Genomic DNA, 27,434 nt, shown 5'->3' with positions numbered 1-27,434 from the left:
ATGGCCAGCGCGGCCGCCGAGGTCGCCCTGCTCACGCTCGGTAAGTGCGCCCGCCCAGCTCCGCGCGGGCACCCGGAGCCCGGCGCGGGAGGAAAGTTCTCCCGAAGTCGCCGCTGCTTCCTGGGCGGCCTCTGCGCTCCGTTCGGGCCCCTCGCGGCCGGGGGTCTCCGGCTCGCGTTTCGAGCCTCTCCCAAACGGCCGCCCCGCTCGCTCGCTCGCTCGCTCGGTGGGCCGCTGCCCTGCCAGCCCGGCCCGGGAGCCTGGGAAGAGAGAGGCTGGTCGGCGCGGCTGAAGCAGCCAGGCTGGGGGAGACCTTCGGGGTTCAAGAGAAAAGCCGGAAAGGGGGGAAGCGAAGCTAAGAATCTTGCTTCTTAATGAGGACTACTTGCTTTTCTTTAAAGAAAGGGAAAACTGCGCTCAAAGCTTTCCAGCCTTTTGCAATCCGTGGCTAATTGGAATTCTGGGATTTGTAGGCACCAAGTTGACTTCTAGGTGAATTGTAACTATTTACCTCTCGGCTTGCTTGGTTTATGCTTCCAGCATCTGTCTGCCTTTGTGTGTGTGAGATCGGCTGATCTTCGTTTTTCCTACAATATTTGGCAATTGACCCATTTGATATTGGAAAGAGTTTTGATCCTGGTAATTTTCTGTGTATCGCCTAGTAGTGTTTTTTCCCCTTTAAACTTAAAGCCTCCTAAGGTGACTTTGCAAAGCAGGGAGCATTTCTTTCTCAACTGCCTATCATTGCTGTCCAGGCTAATTATTCTTTTGAAAAATGTGAAATAGCTGAATAATTACAGAGGTGCTATTTTGGGAAATTTGACAGGCAATCAAGAGCTCAGACCCCTCTAGTCTTGGAAAAGAAACCCTGGCTTTCAGGGCTGAGTTTCAAGGGCATGGAGGCGTGAAGGAAGATGCCTTCACAAATTACAGTCCTAGCCTCTCCTGCACTTTGGGGTCAGCAGATCAAGACGTGTCCCTGCAACGCTCCGGCGCATTTGGCATGTGCTATCAAAGCTTTTAGCTGGCATTATTTTCCAGTCAGCCACATCTCTGGGCACTCACCTCTCCCTCTGACTGGGGAGACAGCCACGGCTGCATTGGGAAGGCCGAAACCCTGAGCCCACGTTCTACCTCCAGGGACTCTGGATGGCTGGGGACCCCCGTGCCCCACTTGTGCTGCTGGAAGCTCTGGGCTTTACGGTGCAACCAACCCATTCAGAGAGCACCACGCTGGGCAAAGTCTTGGGGAGGATGGGATGGGCTCGGGCAGAGCTTCTGAGTGTGACCTGGATGGTCCTGCTCTGTTCTAGGCTAGCTGTCCTTTCAGGGTTTGGCTGTTTTTTGTTTTTGTGTTGTTTTTTATATTTTTGTATCTAGAAACTCCAGGACTTCCTTCCTTGCAATTTGGAAACTTCTCCCTTAATGAGCTTTCAACAAAAATAGATTTGCTCTGAGTCACTGCAGTGCTGCCATTCTTGCACAGGACGTAGGAGAGTAACGCCATTGAGACATTCCTGGTCCCGGCCTCCAGGCACCCTCATTAAGCATCCCTCATGCAGACTTATCAGCCTGCGTACTTCCTAACTGCCTTGAATTAAGTGGGAGCTACTTTTGAGTAAACACATTTCAGGTCTAGCTGCAAAATTACAGGCTGGAGAACGCTGCGTTGTTGACAGGCCCTGAGCACCGCTGCCGATGGGCAGAGCAGGGCTCTCAGGCAACATTTGGGGAGAGGAGTAAAGTTCAAGAATGAGCCCATCTGGAAATGCGGTCTGCTTGATGTGGAATGAGGCTAATCATGGAAGCTGGTCTTGTTCTGGAATTCAAAAATGTTTTGGTGGTGTAATAGTTTTCCGATGTGCACACAGACCAGCTCCCAAGTTCACCCATCGTTGAATGATGGCCATCAGAGACAAGGTTCAGCTGGACTCCTTCAAATATTTCAAGTATTTGAAAACTATTTGTCAGCAATGGGCTGTTTGCACAAGCCTGATAATCATCTGATGAATCTCCCTTAAGAAGCAGATGATAGAATCCAGCTTCTGCTTCCTCCGACTCTGGACATGGTGGCTGTGCCTACTGGAATTGTGGGAGTTGTGTTCCCAACATGTCTCGGGCACAATGCTGAAGGCTCTTGTGCTAGTACCCCAAGGAGTGTTGGGCTACTGTGTTGCAAGAACTGCACCATTGTCTCCTGAGCAGATTACCCCCATTACAGTAGATTAAATCGGATATCTTTGCAACGTGCAAGATCCCTTCATTATTTGGGTATAATTCTTAGAGGGTGCAAGTATCAGGTGCATGTTTTTCTAGAGTTAGAATTGCTCAATAGTTACATAAAGAGGCCAGTCCTTCTTCAGAGGAAGCTATGCATTCATCTAACATTATTGGGCCCATTCTGGGAAGAGGTTTCCTTCTCATCTCCTGAAAATGGCTGGGTGAGCAAGAAGCCGGACAATGGCCAAGACCTCACTTTCTTGGGCTGCTCAACTGTCAGAACAGCCTGGCTCATTCTAAGCCTCAGCACAGCCACAAGGTCAGAGTGCCAGAAGCTTGGGACCGGGCCTTTGTACTGCCTTGTAGAGGGAGAAGGGGGGGGCAAGTGATGATCACCGTAACTCCTCCTAAGGTGCTGTGCATGTGATGCATGTAAAAAAGGGGCAGATTTGATTTGCACAATTGCGGAGATTATCTTGATTTTCTTGACTCTCACTGCAGGTGCCCTGTTTGGATGGTGCTGTACTTTGAAATGGTCTTGCTTGTATGTGTGGATTGACGACAAAGTGGGATTAATGGCTGTTCCTAAGATTTTCTGGGTTTGCCAACATATGTGTGGTGTGTACGGTGCTTAGTTTTTTCAAAACCTGTTGCGGACCACATGCATCACAGCAGTTTTCTTACAAGCTAGGTTTGTACAGCAAGCTTAACTTGGCTACTGACTTAGCCTGTTCTTGAATCAGCCTAGCATGTGGGATCATCGACTAAGCAAACTTTTGGTCTATGCAGCCATCTCAACTGCAGAAAAAACTAACCAAGCCTGGGATGGTGTAAAACAGCTTGCAGTGGGCAGGTGCGGCCAAACCCACTTTCTTGGGTGGGGTCTTTGTGATGTCTGCGATGTCTGTGATGTCTGTTTGCTATATTCCCAGAGGGGTGGACTAGAAGAACCCCAAGGTCCCTTCCTGCCCTGTGATTCTAAAGAGCTGTAAGACCAGGCCAACTGCCAAACACACAACATGCAATCATCTGACCGTCAGAACTTTGAATCCAGGCCATAAGTACCTTTTGGGGGTCTCTTGTCACTTCAAAAAGTCTCTAATTGACTGGTGGTAAGTCAAGGACTGTATAAAAGGCAGGTGTCCGGAACACTTTTGTTCTGACTAGTTTTTTAGTTTTTTTATGTTGGAAAGAAGAAGGACGCGAAGGGCTTCTGGAAGCCGTGAATGGCTTCCAGACATTCTAGTCAGGGCAACCCATGTTTTCCCTGCTTTTTTGGTTTGGGGGGGGGCGGTCTGCTTAAACATTTAGCAAAATGCAAGTTTTAATCAGGATATAGGCTATCCCAACTCTTTGATGTTTTTTCCTGATGAAACCAATTTTTAAGAAATCTCAATGCTGTGTTACTTTGAGTTGGAACTTAGGCTTGTTGGCCAACCACCCTGGGAGAGATTCCTAAATGCGGCTGTTCCCGTGTCTCGGTTGAAGAGAACGGCCCCTGTGATTTGCAGGAGGAAAATGGGAGGAAAAAGCCAATTCAGGCAAGTCCGGAGTTATGCTGGTTGTTCTTGATGCCATCAACTTTCCTTTCACAGCGGTTTCTCCGTGTCAGGATGCTGGCCTCCTCAGATGGGAGTGGGCAAGCTTTTGAGGTGTCCAGTATTTATTTATTTATTTATTCGTGGCTATCGGAACGGGAGGGGCTGGCGCTTTGGTCCCCTTGGGTTGAACTTCAAGAAAGGCATAAATAAATCTACCCGAAGAGACTCAATACACTTTTAGGGATTATTTTGTGGGGAAACCACTGTAGAAAATTAGTAGTTGGCTGCCCAGTGCCAGCCAGCCCTGTGGTCTGGCGGGGCTTCTGGAGGTTGCTGAGGGGAATTTCAGGAGCCCTGAGAAGCTGTGAGTTCTCCTGCCTTCTCCGGCATTCTCTTCTGCCCGCCTGCTGAAGAATTTGAGCACCTCCTCGTGTTGCTTTTCAACAGAGGAGCCATTCCTGAGTTTGGCTATGAGGAAGCGTAGCTGAAAAACCTGTTGTGGGAATCCTGCCTTTTTCTCTGGCTCACTTTTTTCTGGTCCTGAGAGACCTGGAATGAACCACTCCGCCCTTGGCTGGCAGATTCCTTCTTGCCACCGAAACTGCCTGGTTTCTCTTGCTGACTGCCCCAAAGAGCGTTGTCTGGGGCTGGGATGCTGGGGGCACACGGCTCTCTCTTTTCTCTCAGCCGTGCCACTGGGAGGGCGGGAGCTGAGGGGCTCCACAATTAGGGGAGGGGGATGACTGACCATCAGTCTGCCTTGTCCTAAGAATACCTTCTTTTACACCTTGTAGAGCAGTGTTTCTCGATCTCAGGGCCTTTAAGATGGGTGGACTCCAATCCCCAGAATTCCTCAGCCAGCATGGGTAACTAGGCAGTTCTGGGAGTTGGAGTCCACACTGTGGAAGAGGCCTCTCTGTGGCTTGCCAGTCCATGACCTTAAGCCATGGATCAAACCAATTTCTTCCCCAGTTCAGAGAACCCCAACATGTGAAGGCCAGGATGGTGTGGTTAGAAAAGCTGAGGAGGGTTCTGTAGTACCAGCATTTCTCGCAGGAACTGAACTGAGGTTGGTTGATGCAGAAAACTTGCAAGCTCTAATCTTCACTTTCTCCCTCTTTTCCCCTCTTCTAGACATAGAGTGCTTTGCCCACAAGTGACCTCTGGTTCGTAAATGTTTTAATCTAAATTACCTTGTGGGATTAAATCATCAACTTGGAATTCAGTTTCTCATCCTAGCCAGGTACTTTTGGTGATTGCATTACTTCTTTGTTTCTTGCATGAGGATCTGTTATGCCAACTTGGCTTAAACTTGATTGTGACAACTCAGTAAAACATTTCATTTGTGTAGTGAAACACACTGGAGTATAATTACTTCCTATCTGTCTCAAACAAGTATTTTCTTCTGAAAGGCTTAGAGTATATTAAGCTTGTGCTGGCCCCTTTCCAATAAAAAAGACAGGAAAAAGATGCTGAGACCCTAGAAAGAATGCAGAGAAGACCAACAAAGATGATAAAGGGTCTGGAGGCCAAACCATATGAGGAACAGTTAAGAGAACTAGGTCTAGTCTAGCAAAGAGAAGAATTAGGGGTGACATGATAGCTGTCCTCCAGTATTTGAGGGGCTGTCACAGGTAAAAGGAGGTTGACCTACTCTCCAAAATTTCTGAGTGCAGGACAAGAAGTAACGGGTGGAAAATCATTAAAGAGAGATCAATGCTGGAACTAAGTATAAATTTCCTGATAGAACAATTAACCAGTGAAACGACTTGCCTCTGGATTAACTATTTGACCGTGATTCTATGATATAGAAACATAGGGCTACAAGGGATGGTATAAGGTCTCCTGCTCAAGGAGGGGGCTGGACTAGGAGACCGCCAAGGTTCCTTCCAGCCCTATGATTCTATATTCTGTGTTGTCTTTTCTAAATAATCCAGTCCCTTTGCCACCTGATTAGAAGAAATATGGGCATGGGGGTCTAAAGCTTCAGTCCAGGAACAGAGCATCCCTTTGCATGAAAAAGTGGAGTGTAATGGAAATATTTTTTAAATTGTTGTTGTAGCAATAACACCATTATTGCTAAGCTCTTTGCTCCTGCTTAATCTGGCATCCTGCGTTGCAGCTCCCATTGGTGCTTGCCATGTGGTGGAGGATGCCCAATACGGAGATCTTCCCTATAGAAGACCTCCAAACAGTAAGTTGATCGTGACAATCTGAGATACAACATCATTTTGTATTTTTAGTTGCAACCATATCCGATATGACCTTAAGCTCGTCTCCTGGTCAAAAAAGTGTAGTTCCTTCCATAGCTTTCGAAGAAAAGAGGAACATGATGTTTGTCCCTCTCTTAGGCAACTGTTGTAAGGAATAAAAAGAACAAAACTCACATATCCAGGACATGGGTTAGCAGCACACCCTTTTCTCAAGAAATCTAGAAGTGTGTAGTCATCATTTCCCACCTTGGAGCATCTTCTGACATTGATATCAAGTGGAGAGGCTACGCCTTGGCTTATGTATCCGTGTTCATCATATGTGCTGCTTATACTCATTAGAAAATTTGAAAATTGTGCGGTGTGTTATATCATAGTAAATGGTGCTTAAACATTTTACCTAGTAAGGGTAAAGCATCTCTGCTTCAGACTGCTGGATTCCAGCAATCACTGGATGGCCTCCTTGTGGTAAAACAGGTCACTTGCCCTTGGGGAGAGCGATGGGGCAGACAAGGGTCTTCTGGAGTCTCTGAAGCTAAATAGGATGGATGATCTTCAGGATGGAATCTAACATTTTGGGATTAATGGCTAACTTGGTCCCTTTTAACCTTCATGTGATTAAGGAGTGGGTAGTGTGTGAGAAATAGTACAATTGCATAATGATATCTTATCATGGAGAAACTTGCTCAGAGGGATTGTATACTTGACATAAATTGGAGGAGTTTCTATATCTTCCCCACAGAAGTGTTATAAAATTGGGAGGTGCCAGTGTGACAGTTGGAGGCCTTCACTTCCAACGGCTCCTTCTCTGTCATTGATCTGGCCGCCCTCTTTGAGGCCTAGTCATTCTTGCCTTAAAAGGGAAGCTTATTTCATGGCTGAAGAAGGAAAGGCACTCTTTAAATCTTGAAAACCTAGCAGAGTTTGGGGGTCGTGTATAGTATAAGGAGGTTAGCCATCAGAAATGTGGCTTGTTTTAAAAATTGAAATGAACTTTGGTTTTTATAACTTGTTTTATTAGGAGCCAAATTATTAGAGGACTTCGTTACCAGAATGAGATGTAGCTGTCCACCTCCATGGGGTGGAGGGGGAGAAAGAGATATTTTAGCCATTCTGCTGAGTGGGAAGGGGCTCCGGGGGCCTCCCAGGACAGACTGACAGCAGTTTCATCCCTCCAAGCAGGGAAACTCAGTCGGCCATTCCTCTGCTGACTCATGAGGCTTCTCCTGAGTCAGAGGGAGTCCCCCCCCCAGGCGCTCCTGTGCTGCCCACGTTTTATCCAGAGACCTGGCTTAGGGGAGGGCAGGACGGAGAGTCTCGCTGAAGCTCCATCATTGGAGGTTTTCAAAGAAAACGGGGGTGGACTAGAGGACCTCCAAGTCCCTTCCTACCCTCGCATTCCAAGTACCTACAGCCGAGCCTAGCTCATCATACGGCTGTGGCAGGCGAAGCATTATGGACCTGTGCACTCCCAGATATGCACCTTATGCAAAACGCCCCCCCCCCCCCCGTGCTTCCCCTGGGAGAAAGTATGTGCAAACTGGGGTCAATTTCTTTCTGCTGCTGATTTTCCCTGCCTCGGTTTCTTCTTTCAATGGCTGCAGAGGCAGGTGGGTTGGCCTTGGCCTCGCTTTCTGCCACCTTGGAACAGCCGGTGCAAACTTCCTCTGGAGCAGACTGTGGAAGGAGGGAGGGCACCCTCTTTCGGGACGTGCTTTTTCTGCCTTCAGCCTCTCTCGGGTCACCCCAGGCCTCCTTTCAGGCTGCTCTGCTCCTCCCCGGTGGGCTTGGCTGGCCTCCGTGGGTGGGGGGTTGGATGGAGGTGCTTCCTCCACCCCGGGGTGCCAGTGTGCCTCCGGCTGTTGTCAATGGAAAGCAGCGTCAGGCCTCTGGAGGCAGGGGCGGGCGCATCTCTGCGCAGCCTGCACCTCGGTTCTCTCTGCGCCTTCCCAGAAGTCCACAAACACAACGTGATTGTGCAGGTCACGGTTTCAGCCTGGAGGTGTTGGTTCCTTCCCTGCCATCTCACGGTGACTCAGCGGCATAGAATTCAAGGGAGGGGAGGGGGTCAAAGTACAGCTTTTTATACCAGTCTGGCGTAGCTGGAGCCTAACCCTGCGGCCTTGGCCAAGTTCTTTCAGCCCGTGGCGGAGCGTCCTGCCCACACCCTCCTGCAAACAGCTTCTCCACTCTCCAGACGGAAACCAGAATATGCCAGCTTGGACGATGGCACCACTTCCTCCTCCTCCTCCTCCTCCACTAGGGAGTCACGCTGGTTTCTCTTCTGCGGTCGGTCCTGTCCTGTCGGAGGGGACTCGGTGCAAGGCAACTGCAGGCTGGCCCTGAGGTCACCTGCAGGCCAAGCCCTTCCATGAGGGAGAAAGCCCCATTATCAACCAGCAGAAGCTAAGGCCTGGCTATTGCTAGTGAAGTTTCTTTCAGTAATTTTATTAATTGACAAGATCTCTTAAAATGTTTCAGTGTTTGAGGGTTGGAGTTTGACTGAGTAGAGAATTCATCAGGACATGAATTGGACAAGCTTAGGAGGCTGCATTGCACATACTGGTTTCAGAGGGGCATTGTGGGAAGGGCCTTCGCTTTTTAATTGGTTTGCCTTTTTCAGGACTTGCACCAAGGCACGGGTGTCAAACTTGCCACGTCACGTGATGTGTCGCGATGTATCGCGACTCTTTTTGCATTGCCTGCAATGGGGTGGACACGGCTTCGGTAGGATGAAACCGGCCCACGGACCGGCAGTTTGACACCCCTGCACTAGGGGCTCCTTTTAATTCCCCCTGCAAGATGTGGGAGATTGCATGGACAGTTTTTCAGTAGTTGAATTCAGAACCAACTGTGGCAACTGCAAAATGCACAGGTGGCCCGGAGTTCCAGCAGACTGCACCACGGTAGGGAGAACCCGTGAAGAGATTTTTGCTTCAGTCGTCTCAAATTAGGCCACATTTTTTGTGTCGTGTTGAAGATTCAATTATGGGTGTTGTGTCAGAACATTTATAAATGGAGGAAGGAAAATAGATCCCCTGACATGGAGGATTCCTCCAGGGGTGGAACCGTGTTTGCGAAGGTCAGATGAATAAATACTTTTCCTCCAGGGGAGAAGAACCTTACCTGAAATTGCTCTTGGGACTTGGATGTCAACATTTTGGATTTCCCCTGACCATTCAGTTTATAGGCTGTTGACTCTGGTGGACAAGAAACAACAGAGAAAACAAAAGTTCTAATAGGATTTTTTAAAGAAGAAAGCTCTCGGTGTGTGACTGGAAGGGAGGGAATCTTAAGACTCTGGGCCGATTCTTTCAAATGGCATTTCTCAACCTTTTGCAACTTTAAGATGCCTGCACTTCAACTAGATCCTCAGAGCAAAGTATCAATATTGATAAATATCCAACCCCCAAATTGCGAGAGAACAGCAATCTACTAAAAGTTGCCTGCTGGCTGTGAAATCTGGGAGTTGAAGCTCACACATCTGAAAGTTGCAAGGCTGAAAAACACTGCTTTCAAAGCTTCTGGTTCCGCGAAAAGTGGGTTGCGTTACTAGCCAGGAGTCAGGTGGGTCATAAAGATTGTATGTCTGTTCTAAAGCAAGTAGCCACGGAGGGTGGCTTACAGCTCTTGACCCACATTCCTCTTTTTTTTCTGCCAGATCTCTCCCTCCCCTCAAGTCCAGCTCATTCCCCAGCTGAAATTACAAGTCTGTTGTCTTACTGCAAATGGGACCCAGAAAAATGGTTGGAATGTATGCATATGTACATAACTATGCTGGTTTTGCAAATATGAAGCTACTTTGGAAAGTAGTCACAGCAAGAGCTGCTGTTTGGACTTAAACCAGATTTGCTCAAGTGCCGAATGCCGATATAATTTTCCCCTCATCAGTATTTTAGAGGAAGAGAATGTGTTGCTGTCATGGAATTGCCATCTGCTTCATGTGGATGTGGAAATAGGTCTTGGTCTGCTCACAGCAGCCAATGGGACTTGCTCTAGAGCAGGGTTTTTCAAACTTGACAATTTTAAGATGTGCGGACTTCAACTCCCAGAATTCCACTTGTGTCTGGCCATTAACAAACCCAAATAGCATCTCTTAAAATATGTTGCCACAATGTGATGTCATACAACCAAAATTTAAAAGTCAACTTGTATTTCCAATTAGCTGCTTGATTATTTTTAACTTGGATGTTTTCTTCTTGTAGGTGTTTTGTTGGCGGTGTGCCATGCCTTAGAGAACACAACATCAGCCTTGAGGGGTGAGTTTATTGCATCACAAGATCTGATACCTTAAAACTTCACCAGCAACTGCTCTTATCTTCGGGTGGGACTGTGTGCTAAGCAAGCATCAGCCACTCTGGGGCTCGGATGCATGGAGGAGAGCAAGCTTTTGAAGCTCCCCATTGGTCCTCTCTAGCCAGAGGCCTTCCAGGTAGATTGGGCTTGTGGCCACTTGTGGGTGGGGAAGACTTTAACCCCATATGCTTGGGGGGGGCAGCTGATTTCCTCTGGATCATTTGTAAATCAGCAACTTGAGGGAACTCGGCTTTTATCTCAGCAAGCAATCGGGACCAGACAGTCCCCTTCTGCTCTCAAGGTATGGACTGTTTGGTCCATTCAACAGCAGTAACTCTGACAGGGATTTAGGTGTCCTGGTGGATCACCACTTAAGTATGAGCCAGCAGTGTGCTGCAGCTACCAAAAAAGCCAATGCAATCCTACCTGCATCAACACAGATAGCATCAAAATCACTTGAAGTGATAGCACCGCTTTGTAATGCCTTGATAAGACCACACTTGGAATACTGCATCCAATTCTGGTCACCGTAATACAAAAGAGATATTGAGACCTTGAAAACTGAGCAGAGAAGAGCAACAAAAATAAGAGGTCTGGATGTTAAACTGTACAATGAATGGTTAAGGGGACCAGGTATGTCTGGTCTAGGAAAGAGAAGGACTAGGGGCGACACGATAGCAGCCTTCCAGGACTTGAGGGGCTGTTACAGAGAAAAGGTAGAAAGCATCAGAGGGAAGGACAAGAAGCAGTGGCTGGAAGCTTGTTAAAGAGACATCCAACCTAGAAGTAACAGTGAGAGCAGTTAACCAGTGGGACAGCTTGCCTCCCGGAATTGTGGGTGCTCCATTGCTGGAGGTTTTCAAGAAGAGACTGGAGAAGCATGCTCTGGGAGGGTAGAAGGACGCCTCTCCCGCCTTGGGCAGAGTTGGACTAGTATGATGTAGTCATAAGTCGAGGTCTTCTGTATAGGTGGTCCTCAACTTATCACAATTGAGCCCAAAGTTTCTGTTGCTAAGCAAGGCATTTGTTAAGTGAGTTTTGCCCTGTTTTACAATCTTTTTGCCACAGTTAAATGAATCACTGCAGTCATTCAGTGAATCTGGCTTCCCCCATTGACTTTGCTCACCAGAAGCCGTCTGGGAAGATCACAAATGGTGATCACATAACCCTGGAACACCGCAACTGTCATAAATACGTGCCAATTGCCAAGCACCCGAACCTTGAACACGTGGCCACGGGAATTGTGCTGCGGTCAAAAGTGTGAAAAATGATCATAAGTCACTTTTTTCAGGCCCGTTGTAACTGTGAAGGATCACTACATGTTTGGCTAGAAATCAAGAACTACCTGTACTCTTTCATTTTTGCCTTTGCCTCACTTCTTAGCAAGCATGTGTTCTTCTTGAGGCTATTATTGGTATCCATAGCAGAATTTATCTTTTTGAGGATCTCATTTTTCTGAAAATAACATTTCTTGTTCCAGAAATATGTGGTCCTCGGAAGCTAAGCAGAACTCCCTGGCTCTTTGTCTTACGAGAGAATTTCATCCTAAGTTAAAAAGCTCTTCTATTAATAATGAAATTATTATTATTATTCCATCACTGGAGATTTTTAAGAAGAGACTAGACAGTCACTTGTCTGAGATGGTATAGGTTCTCCTGCTTGAGCGGGGGGCTGGACTAGAAGACCTCCAAGGTCCCTTCCAGCTTATATTCTATATTCTATGTTCTATGTTCTGTTCTGTTCTATTCTAAATAAGAACTGTGGCCAATGTAATTGGATTTCCTCTGAATCCTTAAATGAAATATATCTTACGGATAATGTGCATTTCTGCCAAGGCAAACTTGTGTGTTAGTGAAATATACACATTTTATCAGATTCGTAGAGTTACACCTGCAGAGTTAGAAAGATGGCAGAGGGAACCTTGATCACTTCCCTGGGCCGCAGCCCCTGGGGGGGGCATTTTAAACACATGCTCAGTGGGCTTCCAGAAAACTGCTGGACATGTGCTTAAAACCCCCTCCCACAATTTCAGCATTTGATTGCAGCCTTTCAGGACAGTGTCCAGCAGTCGTCAGAAAACTCCTAGACATGCTTCAGAGTGTCCCATGTCCATTGGTCTCAAATGCAGTGGCAGAACTGTGCCCTGGAGAACTTTGTTGGGGTTATGCGGCCAGCACCCCACAATAAAGCCACTCTAAAGCCAGGTGGCTGGCTCTTTTGAGGGTCGGTGGGAGGCAAAACAAGCGATCCAGGTGTTGCCTGCACAATCTCTCTAGAGTCTGTCTGATGCTCAAGTGAAGCTTTCCCATGTTTTATTTGGGGAAGGGGCTTCTGCGTCCTCACTAACCCCCAGCCTCTCGCATAGCCTCCTCTCTTAATCTCCCTGATCTCTGCCGAACAAACTCCGGCAGTTTCTCCAACATACTTTTGGAGGGCACTGCTTACTAATGGCTCAAATATGCAGGTGCGGTTCCAGACATCTCTGTGGTTGGTTTTTCTCACAGCAGCTTTCGGTGGCATCTTGTTTGGCAGCTTCCAGCTGATGCTGCTGAGAAAAGCATTTGGTGTCGGCGTTTGTTCCATCCCCATTTCTCTGGAAGCATTTTGCTAACGGAGGAGGCAGCGTCTGGGGCCGCCTTTGTGAAAGGAACACCTTCCTCTTTCCTTGTCCTCATTTCTGCCAGGCAGAATGACCTCATCAGGACTGGCAGTTCCATGGCGAGGACGAACAAGTGGCCTTCCTCTCTTTCAGCCTGGTTTTAATTGTATGTTTGCCTCCACCATGGCACGGCCTTCACACACTCGGGAACACGACTCTGCTGTTAATGGTTCTGCTTTTAATGTACTGAAGTTGTTATTTTTTCACTAAAGTCATCGACCAGGTTCTTCTGGATCTCACATTTTAAGGAGGGTTCAGAGAAACTGGAGCTGGTTCAAAGAAGGGGAGTGAAGATGGTCGGAGAGAGCTTGAAAGATCTGGGAATGTTTAGCCTGGTGAAAAAGATGATTGCAGAAGGATCCAGAAAAGAGAGCATTGAGAAGGCTGATCTCTCTTCTGTCTCATCTCAGAATGCAGGACGTAGAATGGCGGATGTAAGGAAGGGGAAGAAGATTCTAATTGTCCATTAGACAGATAAGAACAGTAGGATCAGTGACTAAGGAAGGGGACAGGTACCTCTTTGCTGGAGGCATTCAAGCAAAGCCAGGGAATCATTTTCTGGGAAGGATGATAATGTGAGACTCAGTGTCCTCCGTGGCCCCTTTCAAGTTGGCCATTCTATGAAGCGGCATCTCCAGTTGAGCACTGGTGATTCCAAGAAGCAATGATGTCCCTTCTCTGGGTGGCTGTGAAAGTTGTCTTTACGGCACAGCTGACGGGACAGGAAGGAGGCAGCTTCCTGTCTCTCATCAGGATCTTTGCTATCCCCATATTGGGCCTCCACATCTGGAATCTTTAGGATGAAAAAACCCATGGTTTGGAAGTAGCCATCAACTTTCGTAAAGTTCCTCACATCATATTGGTGCATGCAGCAACCATAGGCTGAGCCCCCCCTCTCCCTCCCTCCCTCCCCCCCTCTCTCTCACTCACTTCTCTGGACTCTGTGTTCCCTGTCACTAAATTGCAGTCACTGAAAAATCTGGCAGCACAAATTGTCCTGTTAAGCGCAAGTTAACAATCAGCAGAGTAGGAAATACAGTAGTACAGTGGGGGGTAACGTAGTGCTTTAAACTACAGGGCCCACAATCCATTTCCAGTGACCAGACTGCTTGGAGCTTATGGGAATTGATGGTACCAGGTCCTCTAGTTTTGCAGTTTGAAGTGTTCCGAATGGGAGAGGGTCAGTAGTTGGTGGTCCTCTGTCATTTAAAGAAAAATTGTGGCAGAGTCTTTCTCGGGCCTGCCCTAACCTCCTCATCCTCATCCTCAGCCAGCAATGTGCAGCAGCAGCCAAAAAAGCTAATACAATCCTGGGTTTTATAAACAGGCATAGAATCAAGATCACGTGAAGTATTAGTACCACTTTATAAAACCCTAGTGAGACCACACCTGGAATACTGCAACCAATTTTGGTCACCATATCACAAAAAAGATGTTGAGAGTTTGGAAAAAATTCAGAGAAGAGCAACTAAGATGATCCAAGGCTTGGAGACTAAAACATATGAAGAATGGCTGCAGGACTTGGGTATGGCTAGTCTAAAGAAAAGAAGAAATAGGGGTGACATGATAGCAGCATTAGGGGCTGCCACAAAGAAGAGGGAGTCAAACTATTCACCAAAGCACCAGAGGGCAAGACAAGAAACAATGGATGGAAACTGATCAAAGAGAGAAGCAACCTGGAATTAAGGAGAAACTTCCTAGCAATGAGGACAATTAATCAGTGGAACAGCTTTGCCTTCAGAAATCGTGGGCGCTCCATCACTGGAGGCTTTTAAGAAGAGACTGGATAGTCACTTGTCTGAGATGGTATAGGTCCTCCTGCTTGAGTGGGGGGCTGGACTAGAAGACCTTCAAGGTTTTATTCTATTCTATTCTATTCTATTCTATTCTATTCTATTCTATTCTATTCTATTCTATTCTATTCCATTCCATTCCATTCCATTCCATTCCATTCCATTATTCTCCTCCTCTCCTATAGAGGAAAATCAGACTCTGCAGTTGAACTACAGGATTTGCCCAAATGGTGCCTTGAGGGTATCTTCCAAGTTCTGGGGTGGGAGAACCCCCACTTGCCTGCCTCATAGTCCTCTCACGCACTCTTTGCCCCAGCTCTGAGCCTATAGATTCAGCCCAGCCTTCTTTGACTCAAGGGTCCTGCAACTCGGGGAGGGTGGCCCCCCTCCCGCTACTGATTGGGGATAACACCTAGATGGGAAAGGCTTTATTGGCGCTCTTGATCCTGCAAGCCAAGCTCAATTTCCTGAGTCTGAACTGGCCAGCCTTTGTCGGGCTGCTTGATAATGTTGGTGGCAGGGTTAGGATGAGTGCCAGGAGCCAGTAGATCAAAAGGGAGCACTAATTTCAGCTGGAATGGCTCTCTCTGTTACTCATCAAGTAGCGGTTCTGCTGATGTTTTGCAGCCATGGGAAGGGAAAGCTGTGCTGCAGCTGCTAAGTCAGGCGGGGGGGGGGGACTTCAATGAGTAGTAAGGAAATACAATTGTTATTTTATTCTTCCATTGACTTCCACACTCTTGTGCGAGATGTGGGATGCTACTGCTTTGTATCGCATGCACTTTGAGTCCAACCACTCTTTTTTCCACATAGGAAGTCACGTATGGGGCCACGTACTTGCGCCTGGAGCCAGAGCTCTAAGGGGCTTTGGAAGGGTGTCTGAAGGAGAAGCCCTCATGCTCTCTGGGCAGGCCATGAATGACAGCGTGGGAAGACAGGCAGAGTCTAAGCCATTAGAGAGAAGAGTGTGCAGTGAAACGAAGGAGAGTTGCCTGCCCCATTGCTAAATAAGTGCAGGAATGCCAGGCTTGGTCCTTGAGAAGGTCCTCAAGGCTCTCTCCTCCTTTGGAGGGCTCTGTGAACCCAGCCTTTTATATCAGATGGAGTGAAAACGGGGGTTGGGGGGAAGGTGCCTTTGCTCCTGCTGCCCCAGAGAGACTGAAGTCCCCAGGGGAGGAGCCTTCGCAGGCCATGCCAGGACTGGGGCACCATGACGCCTTTAGACTTCTTATATTAGCTGAAGGGTTGAGATGTCAAAGGACTCCTTTGGTTGTCAGTGTGGGTTGTAATAATAGGTGAGTCAGTTTTTCACAGGGAAACAATTTCTTGCTACTCTGCCTTGATATGTTAGCACAGAGCTACCCAACCTTTTGGGCACGAGGGACCGGATCCGTGGAGAGAGCTTTTTCCGCAGGCCGGGCGATGGGTGGTTTTGTGTGCTGCCTGCCTGCATCCCGCAGATGGGGCTTTGCTTGTTTGTGCTACTGGTCCACGGACCAGGGGTTGGGGACCCTTGTGTTAGCACACCCGAGTGCTTGGGCCCTCGAGCACAGTCTGAGATCTTGGTAGAACCTTTGCCTGCTTCATTTGAAGAATGTGTTGTAATGCTGACGTTTGGCACAGCTTTCAGCGTTGTTAAAATACATGTGGGAAGTTTTTGCTGTCCTAAATTCCAATTTTGCCCTTGGCTACTCAGGGTGCTAATGTAATATCTGAAACAGTGTTGTTAGTTGTGTCCTGCTTTCCAGGCTAAATAGAAGGAACCCTTGATGGTGTATGAAGTATTACACCGACTTTTTATATAAGCATCTCCTGCCAAACAATCTATCTGGTGTTGGGGATTTCGGGGGAAGTGATAGTCCCGCCACAAATACTCAGCTGAGACCACAGTAACCAGTTCCGCTACGTCTGTGTCGGGCCAGTGTTAGGAGAGGCACGCTGAGTAAACTCCTTCCTTACTGCAGTTTAAGAGGGGGCTCAAACTAAATGTATATTCCCCAGCTTTTAAATACTGTTTTAGTTTCACATGTTAAGCTTTGTTACTTTGTTGGTTAAAATCGCTGCAGTTTACAAGCCACCCTGGCCTTAAGGGAGCCGGTGGCGCATCCCTTTTCTCAGTGAGTAGCTGCAAGAGACCCCCCACCTTCCTGCCTCAGGTGGCAGCTGCCAAGCTGGTATTCAAGAAAAGTCAGAGACTAATAATCTTGCGATATTGCAAAAAAGCACAGGGGAAACTGTGTGTATGTGTTCAGGATCAAATCAGAAATGATTTAGGAGTAAAATATTGCTATACTGTGTTAAGTTTAATACGGAGTTTAATGTGTTCACCAATTAAAATGCATCCATAAATAAAAACCTCCCTAGATGTTCTGAATGTTAAAAATTCCTTCTTTAACTCTGACTTTCTTTATCTTCGTGGTCACTTTCTTGGGCAAGATCTGCCCACTCAGGGTTGCAGGTCCCCAGGCCTTTGCTCTCCCCCCCCCCAGGGCCTGACTCTGTCCTCTGCAAATATTATTGTGGGATACTCTCAGATACATGAATATACTAAGGTCATTTTCCAAGTACTACATGCCTTAAAATAGGAAATAAAAATGGGGGAAGGGAGCATGTGCAGAAATGCCGGCTGTGATGCTGATTCCAGTTGGAGCCCCCCAGTCCTGAATCATCCTTTGTCTGGTGTGGTTGTAGCTGCCCACAAGCTTATGCTTTGGCAACTGTTTCGCCTGACTTGTACAGTGGCCCACAAGTGTGACATTATTCCACTGCCGGAGGTCCCTCTGATGTTTAGTGGATTTTATGAAAGGATATGATTGAAAGGCAGTTGAGGGGGAGAAAGAGAGGCCATAAACCTCTCAGCTTTTTCCTTTTCTGCCCAGGGCTACAGAAATATTGGCAACTTGATACGATGGGACTGCACAGCAAAATCCCAGCGACGTCTTGATGTGCGCAGGGGTGGGGTGGGGGGGTCCGTGCTTTGCCCAGGTTCAAAGAGAAGGAGCCTCGGAGACTTGCAAGGGCTCAATTCATGCACCGTCGTTATTTACGCAGTGCCGGGTTGAAAAGCAGCTTGTGTCTGTTGGGCAGTTCCTTTCTGGCAGTTGAATAAAAACCCTTTTCTAGCAGTTAAGCTTGACTTTGGATGCGAAGGGGAAAAATATAGGAGGCTCTGCAACCTCCACATCAAAGGGGCTGTTTTTCTCCACTTTCGGTGCCAATTCCTCAAGGTGGAAACAGCCCTCGGCAAAGGGAAGGGGTGCATTTTCCTAACTAGAGCATCTGCCGGACCGACTTTGCTGTCTGAAATGCGTCTGTCCTTTTCTTCCCTGGCAAAAGAAGAAGCCTCCACATTATCGCCCTGTAGCTCACCAGTGTGCAGCACAAGCTGCTGATGCTTGAAAGGTGATTCTGAAGTCACACGTCTTTTTGCGGGTCTGACCATGTGCACGCTGTTTTTTCAACATTGAATTTCTTCCTGCTGACCAACAGCCCATGGTTTATATCCTCTCTTCTCTTCAGTTCTTGTATCTTCTATTTGTTTCAGTTCTCCTACTGTTTGACCTGCCTAAAATGGGAAGTTTCTTCTAATGGTCACTTTTTCTTGCTTATGTTAGGCCCTGGAAACGAACTGCATGAACGGGCTCTGCAGAGCTCTTCTCGTGGCTCTTCCTTTGCTATGTTGACACAGCATAGCCAATATATTTATTCCTTGATATATTTATTATTTATTAGCTTTTTATCCTGCTTTTACTACTATTATAAATAACTCAGGGTGCCAAACATAGCTAATGCTCCTTCCTGATCTTATTTTCCCACAACAACAACAACAAAGTGGGTTGAGCTCAGAGAGAGAGAGAAAGCACGCGATTGGTCACCCAGCCAGCTTGCATGCTACGGTGGGACTAGAACTCACAGCGTCTTGCTTTCTTGGCCAGCACCTTAACCAATCTGACTTTATCAAATATCTATTAACACTTTAATTATTGCTTAACATTGGGGAATAATGCAGGCACAGGGCCTTGGAGTTTTCTGGCTTTTATGTTTAGTTCCTGTCTGGCTGAGCATGGAGCAATGGGGGTCTTGATAGAGTCCATCTTATTGCAATGAGCCTTTGAAATCTGGCTCTTCTGGACCATGGGCCAAAGTCTATCCTGCCTGGGTGTTCAATAAATGTACACACAGATTTTAGAGGCAATCAGTTGTGAAGAAGAGCTGTGGCTCGGCCTGCCTGAGTTGTCCTGCTTGGCTTCATGTGGTTCTCCCAAGAATCCGGCTTGGCAGGTGACTGAGCTGGCCTTGGGCATCTTTTTATGCGCTTCAGGAGGAGTCCTTGATGCCCAACAGGTTTGGAGGAAGCTATTGGCCAATGTGCTAGATTACCGCTTCTGTGCTCCCCTGCTATGAGGTGCAAGAGCATCAGGTGGCTTAAGCTTCATCTACTGACTGATGCAGGTCTCTGTCTTTTAATCTTTTTCTTCTTTTCTACCCCAAATAGCGGGACAGCTCTTTTTTAAGGGCTCCTACAAGGAGTTCCTTTTAATGCAGCTCCATATTACAGAACCATCTTTGTCCCGTCACAACAGCCCATCTCACCTGGTCAGGTAGGAAAGGCATGTTGCAGGCCCCACCAGTCAAAGAACTCCGACTGGGGGATCCAGGAAGAGAGCCCTATGGAATATTCTCTGCCCTATGGAATATTCTCCCCCCCCCTTGAAGGTGAGGCAGCCTCCCCCCACTCTTCTGGTCCTCCGCAAAACACTTGAGACGTGGCTCAAGGGCTTCTTAGGGGAGCTGGCAGCTGTGGGGCTGATTGGTGCCCGGAGATGCTTTCCTTCGCCTTTTATATATCATCCTTGCCTCCTTCTTACCTTTATACTGTTTTATATTTTAACATTTTATTGTACACCCCCCCAAAGACCCTCTCTGAAGGAGATGGCTGTTCAAAAATGTGAAAAATGAATAAAAACAAATAAATGTTAACTCAAGTCCATCCTTGGGCTAATCTTTCATCTTCCAATTAGGTTTCTTGAGTGGAAAAACACATCCTCCCTCTGCCTTTGATGGCCCCGTGTTGCTTTGCTGCCTGGGCTCTGTGGGGACCCTTTGGGTTGTCGGCCAGGGTTAGCCGCCTTTGACTTTCCAAGATGCCCCTTTCAAAGCCGTTTAATCTCTTCCAGGCGACATTCAATCGGGTCCTGGAAATGGCTTCAATTAATTTTGCTGCCTGGTCTGCTCCCCCTTAATGGGAACAGGAACTTGAGGGGGCTTTGAAACGGAACAGAGATTTCCAGAGGAGTTAATTGGCAAGGCAGAATATTGTTTGCAAGCTCTTTGGGGAGAATCGGGAATATTTGGGACCTCCTGGGGACGCCCGTTGCGGGTGGCGGGTGAGGGACAGGCTGCCTCCATCTCCTTTTTCGCCCTGAGACTTTGCTGCTTTAGGTGGGTCTCGCAAACCCCATGATGTGTTCTGGATGTGTCTGGTGAAACAGGCTGCAATCTATAAAAGCTTGTGTAGTGGGAGTCCTTTGGACTGGGACAGCCACAGTCAAATCAAAGAAAATGACAAATGGGATAATTTTTAAAGCCTTTGTTGCTCCCGGCAGAAAAGTTTAACGCCGTTCCCCCTTGGAATCCAGAAGTCAAGAATTTAGGCTTCAGAAATTATCGCCACCGAGCACTGACTGATTTCTGACTGCAGATCTCTCTGATCTGCAAGTTGGAGCATTGAGGAATTAGGCTCTGACTGCTGGACATGTGCTCCCCAAAGGCCCTTGGCTGAGGTTTGTCTCTCCCAGTTGTCAAGGATAATAAAAAGGGAGGCAGAGCCGCCCACCAGCGGTGCTCAAGTTCTCAGGATCCACAGGTTTTTTTCCTGTGAAATATGAAGCCTGGTGCAACTTTTGGGTAATTGCATAACACCTGGTTGCACCTGCTGGAGTGTTTCGTGAAGAGTTAAGTAATGCCTGCAAAGGGAACGGCATGCATGACTCACGGGCAGCGTCTTGAGTTTGGAAGGCAGCTCCTGACAGGGCAGTTGGGAGATCGGATGCAGAAAGCAGGGCTGAAGATGGAAGTAATTCAGAGCGCAGTTTCAAGACACATGGCTTCTGGGCCTGGGACTGATGTCACGCTCCATTATCCTCTTCCTGCAAATGGATGTGGTTTGATGGCAGTGCATTCTTTCTCAGCCCACCGGCCTGAGAAAAATATGGGGAAGTTCCTTCCTGGAACTTCAGCAGCTGTTCAGGCTCCTGGGATGTTAACGTTTAACCTCACTGCAGCATCTCGTAGCTACCGGATCTCAAGGCAGGCAAGATAAAAAGGGCTCTGGGCTCTGGTGCCTGCAGGGCGTTTTCCTTCTCCCCCGAAGAGACCCTCTGCCTTTAATCCACACGGCGCATTCTGAGGTGGGATATAGCACCATTTTCCTGCACAGGTAGTCCTCGCTTAACAGCTACAATTTGGATGAGAATTTCAATGGTTGAGTGAATTGGTTGTTAAGCGGGATGCCACGTGACTGCCCACATGACTGCTTCACTCAATGACTGCAATTCTGACGGTCTCTATTGTGGTCGTTAAACGATGATATATGTCATTAAGAGACAGAGCCCCAAGGAAGGAGTTACTCCGGGAGGGTGGGGAAAACCCAGAGAAGCTGAAAATCCAAGCAGGATTTTCAGCCCTGGAGGGAAAGGCTCTCGGTCTCCCCAGGCCCCCTGAGACACCCCCCCCCCATGGCTCCCTTCTTTACCGGGCTGCCTCGCTGTTCAGAAGCCGAAAATCCTCCCTGTCAAAACCCATGAAGGATTTTCAGCCGGGGTGAAGAGACAGACGCTCATGCGTGGCCTGAGGCAGGATCTGCTCCCTCGGCAGGCGGCTCTTTCAGCCCGTTCCCAGAGATGAGAGGAGTCCACTCGGCAGGCGCAGCAACAGCCTGCAATTCCCCACTGACTTTCTGGGGAACCTGGCAAATGGCGGTCATGTGACTGCGAGGTGCCTGGCAACTGGTTGTAAGTGTGAACAGGTTGCCAGGTGCCCAAAATGCGGCCGTGTGATGATGACGATGGTTGGATTCCTGGTGACCGCCTGAACCAGCCTCTGCAGTTGTCTAGGGTTAGGGTTTTTGGAAGTGGTTTGCACCTGCCTTCTTTTTCCTGGGGTTGAGAGAGAGGAACGGGCTGAAAATCATTCAGCTGACTTCATGCTTCAGGCAGGACTAGAACTCATGGCCTCCTTGCTTCTAGCCTGATACTTTTAATCACTCCACCAAATTTGATTCTTGTAGTTATATGATTGAGTGTCTTGAATGACTCTGGCCTTCCTTATACACAGAAAAGTTAGAGTTACAGAATGCAGAATAACCAAGTTGGAAGGGAGGTCTTGGAGGTCTTCTAGTCCAGCCCCCTGCTCAAGCAGGAGACCCTACACCATTCCACTCAAATGGCTGTCCAGTCTCCTCTTGAAAACCTCCAGTGATGGAGCGCCCACAGCTTCTGGAGTTATGGTGTACCACTGGTTGATTGTTCTCACTGTCAGGAAATTTTTCCTTAGATCTAGATAATATTCTTAGTTAATAGTAAGGTTTCTTATTATTACAACAATATACTTGATGCGGCATTTTATGTGCTCTTGGTAGCTATAACAGGAAGAAGCTATAGATTTAGACCTAGTAGTGGATCTCTTAGCTATTGGTAATACATTAATAAGAGTTTTAAATAGCAACAAATTGAGTGTTCCCTGCTTAGATCTCTACAGAACGAAAGCACCAAAATGAAGTAAGCAGGATCTTTGCTTGGCAAATTATGAGTTTTATTCATTTTGATTCTCCAGAAGAATTCCTGGGCTCAGATTGCTATCATTTTTAAGTCTGTCTTCTGCATCAAGATCAGCTTGATGGGCATTAAGATTCTGGGGGATTAAAAAAAGCCAAAATAGATTCTAAAAGACTAGTATCTGCAGATTATTTTTTGCCAGAATGCCCCAACATTGGGCATTAGACTGATTTACATATAAGTCTTCATTTTGTGTTATGCTGACACTTGAAAATATAAATCCATTATAAGCAGCAGACTGTAGTTAATCATGGAGTGACAATATCAGCAGCAGCAGCGATGTTTTAAGACTACAGGGGAATCTTCTTGGCACAGAGGGAGGACTTTCATCCAGTGCTTGGGTTGAAGACCATCTTTGTAATAGATCAACCATGGTTTGGCCTTGAAAAAGCCGGGGTTTCACCTGGTCTTATTTTCCTGCCTATACAATGGGTGTAATAAGAAACATCAGAGCAATCTGAAAATATTCTAAAGAAACTAAGAATGTCCCAAGAAAGCAGGTTGGAATGCCTTTTTGAAGATATTCTGAATGGGTCTTAATACAGATGTGAAAAATAATAAATCCTTTTGGACTTTTAGGTCCCCCGGTGGCAGCTGCAGTGAGGTCCCATTTTAACAACTGTCCAGATGCCCACAGTACATTTTGTTTCCACGGGACTTGCAGATTCCTGGTGCAAGAAGAAGAACCTACTTGTGTGTAAGTGTTTACTTTTGCATTCTGAAGTGCTTGCGCAGGTGCATCCAAGGGCTTTATAGCTGAGGGGGAGCAGAGCAAATGGAAAGAGCCCCGGAGCCGTACTGTAGAGAGCTGAGAGGCCTCTGGACATAGAAGGGCGGGAGGGGAAGAGGGTCTCCTGAGAAGGCCCGCTTACCTGCAGCTGTTGCACTCTAAAAGGGGAGTTTCACTGAAACCCAGGGCCCCATAGTGCCCCGTAGCAGAAATGGCCCAACACTGCTGAGGAATTTGGTTTGGGCCTGATCCGTAATACTCCTCCAGCGATTTATTTAATTTATCTCTGTGCACCAAAAGTTAACACTCCAATTGGAACATCTGTCCAGTCTTTTTCTTGAGAAACTCTGATTGCTCCGACCACGGGGTCCCTCGCTTCTCCCCTCCTTTGTGAGGACAATTTTGATGGCAAACGCTTTTCCACTGCTTCTCCCTCACCGGAGAGGTCCTCGGGCTGCCAAAACAGCCATCCCGGTGCCTGAATCTGGCTCGGGGCACTGGGCAGCAGGGGGGCTTGTTCCCCTCCAGAGCCTCTCGCGCTGTTGCAGTCTGGAATCCAGATCGTCTGCCTGCTCTGGGCAGCCGTGGCCAGCGAAGGCGTCCAAACCCCACTTCAGCTGGAATGAGCTGAGCTGGTGGTCTCCCCTCCCTCCCCTCCTAAGATGAGACTTTGGCTTCCATTTTCCTTGTGCAGGTGCCATTCTGGCTACATGGGTGCCCGCTGCGAGCATGCCGATCTCCTGGCAGTGGTGGCTGCCGCCCAGAAGAAACAAACCATAACCGCCTTGGTGGTGGTTTCCATCGTCGCCTCCATTGTCGTTATCATGGTCTGTGTCCTGATACAGTAAGTATAGTTATGTGGAGTGCTGGTTTGAATTTGCATCTGAGCTGCTGACCAGGAGGGCTCCTCTGGCACAGGGCAGGCCCCACAGCGCCAGGGGGCAGGAGAAAGAGGGGATCCACCTGGAGGAATGCAGCTTCGGGCAGACTACTGTGGGATTGCCTTCCCAAGCATTGCCTCCATTGAACCCTGGAGGGGGAGGGCAGAGGGCTACATGCAGCTTGTTCTAATTTTCAGGGCAAAACAGCTGCAGGTGCGGCTGTCAAGCTTGGGGCAGGGCTCTGGGAGGCCAAACAGCCCTTCTGAGCATAAAACATCCCCAAATGCTCCAAACAGCCGGACTGGCCCTCAAGATAGCCGGCTGCAGAGGAGTGTTTGCAACTCAAAATGTTTTGTGCACATCATTGCATGAAATGAATGTTTGGTTGCCCTGCGCTTGGGCACTGGCTGCTGGTCAGCTCCCACAAGAAGTATCTCCTTGAAGTCACAAACTCCTAGTTGGGAATCTTACTTTATACTTAGGAGTTCTAATTCTCTCAATAGGAATAGCTGGGTGAGATGCTGCAGTGCCTATTAATGCTAAACCCAGGCTGTAACTGTCAGCATCATTTAATAAGCTATGAAGTGCACAAAATGCGGGCATGAACCTCTGTGTACAGCAGAGCTGCCTTTTGGGTCAGAGCCTGAGGCAGAAGTCTCGGCTTTTGGAGGATTGCAGCTTGGCTTCCTTGAGGGGTTTGGGAGGACAAATGGTTCTGGAGAGCCTAATTCTTGGGGGGGGGGGTCGGGTCAGACCGCCAAATTTGGCTGTCAATATTGGGCTAGCCGAAGAACTGCTGAAAAGACGGGGATTCCACTCTTGGATTGAAGGGCTTTCATGCTGTTGACAGACTCGGGGACTGTGGTCCGTTTCTGGTGTGAATCTGAGCCCCTGTGGGACCCTGCGCACAAACCTTGGTTCAGACAGGCTGAAGCCACATGTCCCCAGCCCCGCAGAGGCTGCCTCCCAACAAGGACCCCATTGTTTCTGCTCCGGAAACTGATTCTCTGCTCCTTCCTCTCCCTCCTTGCCTGCCAGCCATTCCCGTCCTTGGCCCAAACTTTGTTTGATTAACCCACCCTTGTGTGTGTTTCTGTAGTTGCTGCAGGATACGGAAGCCCTGCGAGTGGTGTAGGACGATCGTCTGCAGGCATGAGAAACCCACCGGGCTCCTGAAGGGGGCCACGTCTTGCTGCCACTCAGAGACAGGTAAATCAACAGTATCTCTGCTAATCTGGCGTTTGTCATTTCAGACAATAAAATCCTGGTTCTTTTATTTGGTGGGAATGAAGAAAGTAGATTGGCACTCAAGCATTCTGGCTTTGAAGCAGAAGGGAAAGGAGAGCCCTGAGGACCCGGCAGTGTTCCAGGCGAGAGCGCAAAGTTTGCCGGGCAGGGGATTGAGGGGGGGGGGGCTCTCCAGCCTCTCTGTGAAGAGGACTTCTGTCTTCAGAAAAACTATGGGAAATCCTCAGAGGGCTCCCTGCACCTGAACACGTGGGCTGAGCTTAAAAGCTAAGCAGGGCCAAGTCTACTCACTCCTGGCTGAGAGACCACCAGGCCTGCAAGGCCAGATGGGAGGCCAGGAAGACCATCCGAGGGGAGCCCCCTTCCATAACTCTGCTGAGAGAGTATCGGTGGAGTTCCCAGGAGCTGTGCTTGGCTCAAGAGAAAGCTGACACAGAGGGATGGATTAGAGACAGAGATAGAATCGTGGTTTGTAACACTTAGTATGAAAAATACCAGTCCCCAATCCCATGTCCTCAAAACACACCTCAGCAGACCATGAGGCTGCCCCGGTTTTATAGTTCTGTTCCTCTGATCAACAGAACTGGAACATAACAGGAACTCCCAAGAGCCGAATTCACATTTTCTCAGGCACACAGCACAGAGAGCTGGGTTCACCCAAATCCCAGATCTCCTGGCCCTGCCTCGAATGCTGCAGAGTGAGCAGACCAGGATGTCTTCTGCTTCAGGCGTGGGGAGGACTGAGGACTGAGGAGGACTGAGCCCCAGCCTTCCCCCTCCTGCCCCGGAGGGAACAGTCTTCCTATAGATGGGGCTTCTGTAGGCAACAGCCTTCTGGCAGGGGGGAGCTCTGGTCCTGGGGTGGTGCCGAGCTGGGAATTGACTTGCCCTGCAATGTTTTAGAGATTCTTTTGACAACAATGCTTGTGGGCACAGTTGTAAGCAGGGCTAACCCACATACTCCCTGACCCAATTCTTGACTAGCATCTGATGTCTTCCTTTGGAGAAAATAAGATTTTCCTTACTGGATCATTTTATGGTTCAGCCGTAAACCAAACCTCTGTCAGCCAAATGGCCTTAACAGTTCTTGGGGAAGGAGATACAGTGGCCTCCTCTTCTTCTGCTCCACCCAATGTTCTTCAGAGGTAGATTCTTTCTGGATGGGAAAGTCGGCTCTCTTTACTGAAGGCCTGTTTGCCACATCTTTGTCTAGTCTTCTGCTTGAGCAAAAGGGTTGAACTAGAAGATCTCCAAAGTCTTTTTCCAACTATGTTAATTCTGTTAAATAACCCCTTTTGAAGTCATGATGATCATCCTCCCATTGTGTGGTCAGTATTCTGTTGCTGCGCAAATATTAGTCCACAATAAAGAGGTTTCTTTGGTATGGACTTACCTAATTGCTTGTTTTGCAGTTGTCTGACAGAAATCAGGTCTCCTGCAATTCCACGGATGGCAACAGCACAGAGCTCTGCCTGGGAGGTCTACAATATTCTGAGAAAAACTTTAATATGGACAAGACAGTTTCCAGGGGTTTAACCCGAAAGCCAATTTAGTGCAACTTTTGAGGCCTTCTCCTAATCTTCCACCATAATGCTGGTCGTCCAGAACTTTGCTAAAGGAGCAGCACGGTCGCTGTAGCTTCTGTGTTGTTTGTGACAACCAGAAAATCTCCAAGACTCCTTTTTAGTCGAAATAGAGAACAGTGACAATTGGCAGCTTTATATTTACTTTAAGCACCAAAGGACAAGCTTGTTCAAGAAAGGGAATGTATCTGGTTTGTCTCGGAAAAGATTTAACGGAGACCTGATCCAACGTAACCCGAAGGGCTGGCTTTGATTTGCACATCTGTTACGTCTTTGACTCCTCTCCAATGGAAGGATGCTCCGTGTTAGGCCTTTGGGAGTAGGACCACCCTCCCTGTGAGCATTCAGCTGCAAGTGTTCTTTGAGTGGAAAGACACCAAGACCAGGAGACTTCCCAAAGTGTCTGTGTTGGTAGTATCCTGCTTGGGGAAGCAGAAA

General features: G+C 48.0%; 1 protein-coding gene across 1 annotated transcript; it reads left to right on the top strand.

Annotated features, from left to right (window-relative positions):
- Window positions 1-27,434, top strand: TGFA (transforming growth factor alpha). Its single transcript, XM_015811109.1, has 7 exons — window positions 1-40; window positions 5,884-5,955; window positions 10,177-10,230; window positions 23,134-23,251; window positions 23,979-24,128; window positions 25,265-25,374; window positions 26,826-27,434. The coding sequence occupies exons 1-7, from the start codon at window positions 1-3 to the stop codon at window positions 26,831-26,833; spliced, it is 552 nt and encodes a 183-aa protein (XP_015666595.1). The 3' UTR covers window positions 26,834-27,434.

Source organism: Protobothrops mucrosquamatus, unplaced genomic scaffold, assembly GCF_001527695.2.
Source record: "Protobothrops mucrosquamatus isolate PMUCROS unplaced genomic scaffold, P.Mucros_1.0 scaffold31, whole genome shotgun sequence".
NCBI lineage: Eukaryota > Metazoa > Chordata > Lepidosauria > Squamata > Viperidae > Protobothrops > Protobothrops mucrosquamatus.
This window is presented reverse-complemented; position numbering and strand designations above follow the sequence as displayed.